The sequence below is a fragment of the Vicia villosa genome, linkage group LG1 (assembly GCF_029867415.1).
Source record: "Vicia villosa cultivar HV-30 ecotype Madison, WI linkage group LG1, Vvil1.0, whole genome shotgun sequence".
Lineage (NCBI taxonomy): Eukaryota > Viridiplantae > Streptophyta > Magnoliopsida > Fabales > Fabaceae > Vicia > Vicia villosa.
The window spans coordinates 119,298,722-119,308,925 of NC_081180.1; the positions used below are offsets into that span (position 1 = coordinate 119,298,722).

General features: G+C 36.0%; 2 protein-coding genes across 5 annotated transcripts; one reads left to right on the top strand and one right to left on the bottom strand.

Moving 5' to 3' along the window:
* Positions 1-1,783: 1,783 nt before the first annotated feature.
* On the bottom strand, positions 1,784-3,597 carry LOC131615626 (uncharacterized). Of its 2 annotated transcripts, XM_058886776.1 has the most exons (4): positions 3,552-3,597; positions 3,018-3,248; positions 2,116-2,583; positions 1,785-2,010 (listed from the first exon to the last, which is right to left on the bottom strand). In XM_058886776.1, the coding sequence occupies exons 2-3, from the start codon at positions 3,221-3,223 to the stop codon at positions 2,160-2,162; spliced, it is 630 nt and encodes a 209-aa protein (XP_058742759.1). In that variant the 5' UTR covers positions 3,224-3,248; positions 3,552-3,597; the 3' UTR covers positions 1,785-2,010; positions 2,116-2,159. The 2 variants fall into 2 exon arrangements, with proteins under 2 accessions (XP_058742751.1, XP_058742759.1); XM_058886768.1 differs by having other exon boundaries at positions 1,784-2,010; positions 3,018-3,590.
* A 416-nt stretch (positions 3,598-4,013) lies between these two features.
* Positions 4,014-8,712, top strand: LOC131644003 (phytochrome A). 3 transcript variants are annotated; one of them, XM_058914376.1, is made up of 5 exons: positions 4,014-4,478; positions 4,880-6,946; positions 7,059-7,875; positions 7,982-8,272; positions 8,375-8,712. In XM_058914376.1, the coding sequence occupies exons 2-5, from the start codon at positions 4,891-4,893 to the stop codon at positions 8,583-8,585; spliced, it is 3,375 nt and encodes a 1,124-aa protein (XP_058770359.1). In that variant the 5' UTR covers positions 4,014-4,478; positions 4,880-4,890; the 3' UTR covers positions 8,586-8,712. The 3 variants fall into 3 exon arrangements, with proteins under 3 accessions (XP_058770359.1, XP_058770357.1, XP_058770358.1); XM_058914374.1 differs by having other exon boundaries at positions 4,015-4,590; XM_058914375.1 differs by having other exon boundaries at positions 4,015-4,473.
* The last annotated feature ends 1,492 nt before the right edge of the window (positions 8,713-10,204 follow it).

The following is a 10,204-nucleotide window of genomic DNA, read 5'->3' on the forward strand; positions in this document are numbered from 1 at the left end:
ACCTAAGCTGATTTGGACATACGTTACTACTTACTAGTAGTAGTAATGTGTTACATCAGTGTCTCGTTGACTGTAACAATTGAAAATATTGATATTTTGTTTTTTTTTCTTTCAATTGAGAGAGTTCAAACTTATATTTTCTCATTCATGTTATCTTCGGTCGTTTTTTCAATAAGTACCTATGCACTGTTTACTACTTCCAGCTAACAACTTTTAACGTTGTGTGATAACTAGTAGAATGTAATATGAAAATAAAAAGAGAGTTGAATTGAATGATATGATAGAACATGTTTGTGGTCGTTTATTTTCATTTATTAAGAAAAGAGTGGTTGAAAGAATGTTTGAGATGAGAGATCATTTCCAATGAAAATATTTAATATTTAGGTATAGAGTTATGAGTTTCACCACATAATATCTCACTTACTTTTTTTTATTAAATTAATAAATTTAAAAAAGTTATACAGAAAAACATTAAAATATGAAATTCGAACATCAAAATTTTGATGTAAAAAAAATTATTCCTCCATTTAAAAATGGAAATGGAATGTCATTATCAATTACTAGCGTCCAGACAGGCACTCACGTGCCCGTCTTTCCAGTTTCTTTGGTATATAGCGGATAAAAATATAAACAATATTTTTTATGTTTTGATTTATTATTTTGATTTAATTATTTATAAAATAATTTTAAAAAATAGAATGAAAAGAATAAAAACTGCCATATAATAGTTAGTAAAGAGGTTGGAGTTTAAAAAAATGAAAAGGGTATAATTGGAAGGAAAATAGGCTACACCAAAACTATATTTTACTTTTATATATTGTTATAGATTAGTTGATTCAATGGTGATTACACTAAATTTGGTAGAGAAATCACGGTTTAATCCTCCGCAACTATAATCGAGAGGAGATTGGAGGTCGGTTGACCTGAACCCAATTAGACGGTTCAATAAATCAAATACTAATGGTGAAAAAAATAGAATGTAGTCTTTAAAAAAATAAAAAATGTGTTTTTGATCTCCATCAATTTGATCAAAATCAAATTGAAAAATCACACTGACTCGAAAATTTTAAATAGTTGTTTCATTATTCTCATATTTTTTTACATGAGAAAAAATATGCATCTATATTATAAAATAATTTTTCACGATCAATTAATTAATATTAATATATATTTCGTTAAATCATATTTATCTTTTAAAGTTACGTTAACAACATAATAAATTGATAAATTTAAATTGAATCATAATGTAAAACTATGTTATATTGTCACTGCATTCGCTACCTTTAATTTCTTTTTACATTGAGATGTGATTGTAAAGTGATTTAATTTTTTAATGTGAAATTAAACACATTTTTAATTTTTGAGATTAAGGCTATTATAAATTATATATTAACATTTATTCTTCTCTAAATAAATATTATTTGGGTGAATCTACTTATAACAAATATTTTTAAATATATTAATATAATTTTGAGAATATCTTAATACATCTCTTCAACCTCTTATCCACGTGACGAAATTTCAATTATGTCCCCTACTTCTGTAGATACACATAAGGAAACACTTTTTTTTTTTTTAAAAATAGTTTTTTTTACGAGGTACATCTACGAAAGCATATAAAACATAGTGCACATTAGAAAAATTCTAAGGAATTCAAATTCATGAAATCTTCCGTAGATGTATCTACGGAACGTGTTTAAAATAAAGTGTTCCGTAATTGTACCTATGGAACCATCTGTTATATTTTCAAATCAACTACATTTCACTCCTAAACTCCAATATTTTTAACAAAAATGGAACATCAAATTATAGTACATCAAACTAGTGCAATTTAAAGGCAATGGAATATAGTTCACCAAAAGAATACATCGTATAAATCATCCAAATAGTGTCAAATACATAATCAAAACAAAGTACAAAAATATAATCAAAATACAGGCATCAATAAAATCACAGACATCACTACTGTGTGTGCCGACCGTGGTTGTAGAACTTCTGGAGATCCCTATCCTGAAATTTTCCAAAGAAAACACTGTTAATAATTAGCAAAATTAGAAATAATAAATTTTCACTGAGGACAAAAAAGTAATAAGTAATAAGTCTAAGAAATTTTACCTCTTAGTCCCAGACATGTCTGGCTGTATGATTTGCATACCCTGTCAATAGGGAAAATTTGAAGGACCCCCTAGGTAACCCACGAGCGCATCAGCCTCCTCGTGTAATGGATCAATACCATCAGGAGTTGGCTCAGAAGATCCAACATCGGTTGGAGGTGGCACAAGAGTAGAAGAAGTGACCCGACGACGTCTGTGAGCGGAGGGCGTCTGTGAGGAATCCTCACCATCATCACGAGGCCTCCGGGATGAAGTAGTAGATGTGGAAGGCCCATCTACGGAAACAGATGTATCAAGTACATCTGTTGGAACGGATGTACCAGGTATCTCTACTGGAAAGGATGTATTAGGTACATCTACTGGAACGGCGGATCCATCTGTCACTTGTGAAACTACCTCCATCCGTGCACGTCGTACGGAGGCATGCTGTGCAACCCTTCCACGTATAAGTTTATCTAATTGGTCGGCCCTGCATTGTATTACAAATAAAATCGAGCTAGATACAATTTAGTTATTAAAAGAAAATAAAAAAACAAATTTACCTCCGTAGGTGCAAATATGGAAATATTTCGTAGATGTGGCTACGGAAGCACCCATCATTTCAAAAAAACTGGGATGGTTTCGTAGGTGCATCTACGGACTACCTAACATTCTATTTGTTTTGTAGATGCACCTACGAAATGCTCTGAAACTCTAAAAATGCAACAGTGGCATAAGTCACTGTTCCAGCCACTAAAAATTCCCACATTTTGGTTGCTTGACCGTCCGTTTTACACATAAAAAATACATACATTGTCTCTAAACTATGTTTCTAAAACTAACTAATGATTTCTACACCTAAAAGTGTATTCAAACTCTATTACAGGAAATACTCTAATATAACTCAAAATCTCAAAAACTTACCGATTAAATTGAGTTTTGAAGTTGTTGGAATGTGTCGATCGTTGATGCACACATTTAGAGCCGAAGTTTGGAGAAAAAAACAACTTTGGTGGATTTTGATTTTTGAAGTTGAGAGAGTTTGAGAGTGTGAAGAAGATAAAAAGTGAAGAATGAGGGAGGAGAAGAGTCTGACGCGAATATAAGATCAAATGCTTCCGTAGATGCATCGCTGGAAGTCTTTCATAGATATACCTACGGATCAAATGAACTTTAAAATAAATAAAAAATACTTCTAAAAATACATCTAAGAAAACATGTGACGATTTTAACAATGCACATGATATATAAGAGACCCAAGAAACGGGGTTAGAGATTCTCCAATTAAATATGACTCCTAGCAAAGATATAATAGTTTAAATTTTAAAACTAAAGTGATAATTGAATAAATGTGATTCCTATAAAATATTAACCGATAAAATAGGAAGAAACCATAGTGGATAGGAAACCAAGTAAATATAATGTAGTATAAATCTGGTATAGCATGGTAACACTAACAAGTGTCTGTGTTTCCCTGTGAGTCAGTAAGGTTACATGCCAGTGGTACGTACGAGGCATGGGCTCATTTGTTAATACAATATTTATCGTCAGACATGAGCTGTGATCTAAAAGATGTGAAATCGAGAACGAAAAACTCTCCACCAATCAAAATCAACCATACGATGACATGGCATCACATAAAAACTTTCCGCATCCCTCGCACGTGACACCCATAACTCACTCCTTTCTCATTATCCAACGCATGGGTCTTGGACACCCATCCAATCAAATTCCTCCACGTCACCACTTTCTTTCCACCCCTGTTCTATACTTAGCATTTAGTACTATTTATGTTTAATTATTGAATTAAGACTCAATAATTATCCCCATTATTAAACTAAATTAAAATTAAGAGCCGACATGGGAAGTGAAGTTGAAGAAGAAAAAAAAGACAATAACATGTTTTCTGTTTAATTATGTGTCTGTTTTATAATTCATCATTCAACTGTCCTTTTTCTCTTATCTATTTTAGGAACAAAGCCAAACCCACTTGCCCAAATTAGTTATTTTTTAATTTAAATATAAATATAATATTAAAAAACAGCAGCACCAAGTAGATGCTGTTGCTGAATGAATCTATCTAAGAGTTGGATTGGATTGGATGATGATTTGATTTTTTTATAATATTCTTTTCTTTTATTTATCTTTATTCATTTCATTCCTTTCTTTCTCCCACACCTTCACATGGGAACACTATAAAATTCATATATCTTTTTAGCATATGATGGCGGTCCCTTCTGTTCTCAGTCACAATTCTGTGTTGAATAATAATACTCAGCTTCCAGTTGTGGACTGAGGGCTCCATCTTGGTAGGAGACAAACAAGGCCGGTGATCCAGATTCACCATCTTCTTTACTGTTGTTCCTGCTGCTGGTGCAGGGTATGGTATGCTGGTCTCTCACAAATAGTTATTTTAACCCTTACCTGTAACACCTTTCTTTCTTGAAATTGAACTTGAACTTGAACTTTCTCAACAACCAAGTTTTTCCCTTTCAAGGTAAGTTACTATTTTGCTTGTGTTTATATAGTCATGTAAGTCAATTCAGTTGGTAGTTGTACAGGTACATCAGATACTCTCTCATGTTTCATGATGTGTGAGGGTTGTTGATTTGATTGTCTACTATGATTGGGTTTTAATTCATAGATTGTGACTAGTTTATTTGTTTAAGACTTTAATAATTTTGTCATATTGATGAATGGTAATAGAGTTTAATAGTTTTGTAACATCATGGTATATGGTTTTGATTGAGTTAGTTACCTTGTTTTTTTTATTGTTGTTAATGTAGTTTGTGTTAAAATGTCAACCACGAGGCCGAGCCAATCGTCGAACAATTCAGGGAGGTCAAGAAATAGTGCTAGGATTATAGCTCAGACGACTGTAGATGCGAAGCTTCATGCAAATTTTGAGGAGTCGGGTAGTTCGTTTGACTACTCGAGCTCGGTGCGTGTGTCTGGCTCGGTGGATGGAGATCAACAACCGAGGTCGAACAAGGTAACAACAGCTTACCTCAATCATATACAGAGAGGTAAGCAGATCCAGCCTTTTGGGTGCTTGCTGGCTTTAGACGAGAAAACTTGCAAGGTTGTTGCGTATAGTGAGAATGCGCCTGAGATGCTGACTATGGTGAGTCATGCTGTTCCCAGCGTTGGTGATCATCCTGCCCTTGGAATTGGAACTGATATAAGGACTATCTTCACTGCGCCGAGTGCTTCTGCCTTGCAGAAGGCGCTAGGGTTTGCGGAGGTTTCACTTCTTAACCCGATTCTTGTTCATTGCAAGACTTCTGGGAAGCCGTTTTACGCGATCATTCATCGGGTTACTGGCAGTTTGATCATTGATTTTGAGCCAGTGAAGCCTTATGAAGTTCCAATGACTGCTGCGGGTGCCTTGCAATCTTACAAACTTGCTGCTAAAGCAATTACAAGATTGCAATCTTTGGCTAGTGGCAGCATGGAGAGGCTTTGTGATACCATGGTTCAAGAAGTTTTTGAACTAACGGGTTATGACAGGGTGATGGCTTATAAATTTCATGAGGATGATCACGGGGAGGTGATTGCTGAGATAGCAAAGCCAGGCCTAGAGCCATATCTAGGTCTGCACTATCCGGCAACAGATATTCCCCAGGCTGCGCGGTTTCTATTTATGAAGAACAAGGTCCGTATGATAGTTGATTGTCATGCAAAACATGTGAAGGTTCTTCAAGACGAAAAACTCCCATTTGATTTGACTCTGTGTGGTTCGACCTTAAGAGCTCCACATAGTTGCCATTTGCAGTACATGGCTAATATGGATTCAATTGCTTCGTTGGTTATGGCAGTAGTCGTCAATGACAGCGATGAAGACGGAGATAGCGCTGACGCAGTTCTCCCACAAAAGAAAAAGAGACTTTGGGGTTTGGTAGTTTGTCATAACACTACTCCAAGGTTTGTTCCCTTTCCTCTAAGGTATGCTTGTGAGTTTCTGGCTCAAGTGTTTGCCATCCATGTGAACAAAGAAATAGAGTTAGAATATCAGATTCTTGAGAAGAATATCCTGCGCACACAGACGCTGTTGTGTGATATGTTGATGCGAGATGCACCCTTAGGTATTGTATCACAAAGCCCTAATATAATGGATCTAGTGAAATGTGATGGGGCTGCACTCTTGTACAGAAACAAGTTATGGATATTAGGAGCGGCACCGACTGAATCTCAAATACGAGAGATAGCATTATGGATGTCTGAGTATCATACAGATTCGACGGGTTTGAGTACAGATAGCTTGTCGGACGCAGGGTTTCCAGGGGCTCTTTCTCTTAGTGATACTGTATGTGGAATGGCAGCTGTTAGAATAACTTCAAAAGACATAGTTTTCTGGTTTAGGTCTCACACTGCTGCAGAAATCCGATGGGGAGGTGCAAAGCATGAACCGGGCGAACAGGACGATGGTAGGAAGATGCATCCAAGATCATCATTCAAGGCTTTCCTTGAAGTTGTGAAGGCTAGAAGTGTACCATGGAAAGACTTTGAAATGGATGCTATTCATTCGTTGCAGTTAATACTGAGAAATGCGTCCAAAGACACAGATATTATAGATATGAACACAAAGGCAATCAATACAAGACTAAATGATTTGAAGATTGAAGGGATGCAAGAATTGGAAGCAGTGACAAGTGAGATGGTTAGATTAATTGAAACAGCAACAGTGCCTATTTTGGCAGTGGATGTTGATGGGACGGTCAACGGATGGAATATAAAAATCGCCGAGTTGACAGGTCTTCCAGTTGGCGAAGCTATTGGAAAACATTTACTCACCTTGGTTGAGGATTCTTCAACTGATATAGTCAAGAAAATGCTCAACTTGGCACTGCAGGGTATGTCTTTTTCCTTTTCCATCTTATTATCCTTACTTAAGACTGTTTTTTTCTTTATTTTTCAAGTCTAAGGACTCTAACTGTTGATTCTGTTATCTTATAACGTAATCAGGCGAAGAAGAGAAAAATGTCCAATTCGAGATAAAAACACATGGGGATCAGGTGGAATCCGGTCCTATTAGTTTGATAGTTAATGCGTGTGCAAGCAGGGATCTTCGTGAAAATGTAGTCGGGGTTTGTTTTGTGGCCCAAGATATAACCGCTCAGAAGACTGTCATGGACAAATTCACCCGAATTGAAGGCGATTACAAAGCAATTGTGCAGAATCCAAATCAATTAATCCCTCCTATATTCGGCACAGATGAATTTGGCTGGTGTTGTGAGTGGAATGCAGCTATGATTAAGTTAACTGGATGGAAGCGCGAGGAGGTGATGGATAAAATGCTTCTAGGAGAGGTTTTCGGAACTCAAATGTCTTGTTGTCGTCTAAAGAATCAAGAAGCTTTTGTTAATTTCGGCATTGTACTTAATAAAGCCATGACCGGTTTGGAAACAGAAAAGGTCGCTTTTGGTTTCTTCTCTCGGAAAGGCAAGTATGTAGAGTGCCTACTTTCAGTGAGTAAGAAAATCGACGCAGAGGGCCTAGTTACCGGAGTCTTCTGTTTCTTGCAGTTAGCTAGCCCTGAGCTGCAACAAGCCTTACATATTCAGCGCCTATCCGAACAAACTGCTCTCAAGAGACTGAAAGTACTAACTTACATGAAAAGACAGATCAGGAATCCATTGGCTGGGATCGTGTTTTCCAGTAAAATGCTGGAGGGTACTGACTTGGAAACGGAACAAAAACGAATAGTGAACACTAGTTCTCAGTGCCAGCGCCAGCTTAGCAAAATTCTTGATGACTCTGATCTCGACGGTATCATTGATGGGTATGATATCCGTAAATATATTGTTTTTCTAATATTTTTTACCCTTGCTCACATTCATCTGTGAAATTTTTATGACATTATTTGACTCGGCATGTATGTTTAACAGGTACTTGGATCTTGAGATGGCTGAATTCACTTTACATGAGGTACTAGTTACCTCTCTTAGTCAAGTCATGAATAGGAGTAACACAAAGGGTATCCGAATAGCCAATGATGTTGCGGAGCATATTGCGAAGGAAACCTTGTATGGTGATAGTCTTAGGCTTCAGCAGGTCTTAGCTGACTTTTTACTAATTTCCATCAATTCCACACCAAATGGAGGCCAAGTTGTTATAGCAGCCTCCTTAACAAAAGAACAGTTGGGGAAATCTGTCCATCTTGTTAACTTGGAGCTCAGGTAACTGTTTCATACTTACACATTTATTTACAGTATTAGCCTATTAGGTGATTTAAGCCTCGGGTAACGATCTTAGCTTCGTTTTGTTTGTGATTTGTGTAGCATAACACATGGTGGCAGTGGCGTGCCAGAAGCGGCGCTGAACCAGATGTTTGGAAACAATGTGCTAGAATCAGAGGAGGGTATTAGCCTACACATCAGTAGGAAGTTGTTAAAACTTATGAATGGAGATGTTCGTTATTTAAAAGAAGCAGGAAAGTCATCGTTTATCCTGTCTGTTGAACTTGCAGCAGCTCAAAAGTTGAAAGGTTGAAATTTTGGGAAAATAATAAAAGTGAACACAGCATGATATTGTTCAATGTAACTCTTGTTTTGTTTCATGTTTCCTTAACTTGTTGTAACGTATGTTGTAGATATATGTATCAGTGTCTCTTTCACTCCTTGACCTACTCTTATTTCTTAGTCATGTTTTACGGTTTTTATTTTATTTTATTTTAAAAGCAATTATGGTGCAGAATGAGAAGTTAGAACAGGATTAATGGCATTGATTTCTTGAAATGAATGTAATGTGTGGGGTATGAAGGAGTTGGGGGAAACAACTAATAACAACTATGCTATGGCTAACAGTACTAATTTCGCAATATCATTATGTGCTTTATTCATTCTGTCATCCATACAGATATAGTACAATTAGGGGTGGCAAAACGGGCCGCCCGCCCCGCCCGCCGCCGGCCCCGCCTTATGCCCGCCTAAAAATGAGCGGGGCGGGCATGCCCGCCAAGTAAAATGGGTATAAAAGTCATGCCCGCCCCGCCAAGATGGCGGGTTGGCGGGCGGCGGGCTTACCCGCCTATTTTTATTTATATTTTTTTAATAGATTAATAGGCTTTTTTTTACCTTTTAATTAAACTTTTCACTTATTTTTTAAAACATTTTTTTATAAAAGTAATTTTTTAACAAATTTACTCAAAAAAATATTACATATATTTATAAATAAATGTATAAAATAAACCATCAAGAATTGCAATTACTAGAATTAACTAAATAAAGAGTGAGTTTTGGAAGAGGAGCGGGTTTTGGCGAGCGGCGGGCTTTGGCGGGGAGGGTATGGCGGGCGGCGGGTTTTGGCGGGGCGGACTTTGGCGAGCGGCGAGCTTAAAATCCCAACCCAACCCGCCATTTTTTGGCGGGTGCGCGGGCGGCCCGACGGGCGCCGGCCCGTTTTGCCACCCCTAAGTACAATCTAGGAAGAATCTAAAAGAGTACATTCCTCCGAAGAGAGGAGTAAAAAAGTCCTAACTTACAGAGCCCTAATAATTAGGGTCCCCTATATGGCCCCTTTCTTTAGGCCCTTTACAAAAAGAGAATTTTTTCCCCCCATATTTCAAAGTCTTATCATATTTTTATCTTTTATGGGGTTTAACAAAACATAATTTGTTTAAAATTAAATAGTTTGAAAATTAATTTTATTTTGAAACTCACTTTATTTTTTAGAAATTTTAAAAAAATCGATTAATTCGAAAATTTTTAAAGTCGACTTTTTAAAATAGAACAGGTTTTTTGTCGAAAAAAAGATTAAAAATCGACCTTTTCGAAAATTAAATCGATTTTTTTTCGAAAAACACAGACGATTTTTCCGGTAAGAAAAGCGATTTTTTGTCAAAAATACAAGAAGTCGATTTTTCGATTAAAAAAATGATTTCTTTTGAAAAAATAAAAAGTAGATTTTTCCAAAGATATCGATGTTTTCCGAAAATAATAAAAGTCAAATTTTTCCAAAAAAAAATCAATTTTTTGTCGAAAATATAAAAATTTGACTTCTCTGAGAAAATTTTGCTTTTTTGTCGAAAATATTGAAAATCTTCTTTTCTGCGAAAAATCAATTTTTTATCGAAAATATAAAAAGTCGATTTTTCCGAAAAAAATTGATTT

Excerpts from the sequence above, each read along its gene's own strand:
- LOC131644003 (XM_058914376.1), top strand. The coding sequence starts at position 4,891 with ATGTCAACCACGAGGCCGAGCCAATCGTCGAACAATTCAGGGAGGTCA. Across the intron at positions 6,947-7,058 it reads GCTCAACTTGGCACTGCAGG|GCGAAGAAGAGAAAAATGTC; the intron begins GTATGTCTTTTT and ends TAACGTAATCAG. Across the intron at positions 7,876-7,981 it reads CTCGACGGTATCATTGATGG|GTACTTGGATCTTGAGATGG; the intron begins GTATGATATCCG and ends TATGTTTAACAG.
- LOC131615626 (XM_058886768.1), bottom strand. The coding sequence starts at position 3,223 with ATGCATCTACGGAAGCATTTGATCTTATATTCGCGTCAGACTCTTCTC. Across the intron at positions 2,584-3,017 it reads TTCAAAACTCAATTTAATCG|GGCCGACCAATTAGATAAAC; the intron begins GTAAGTTTTTGA and ends AATACAATGCAG.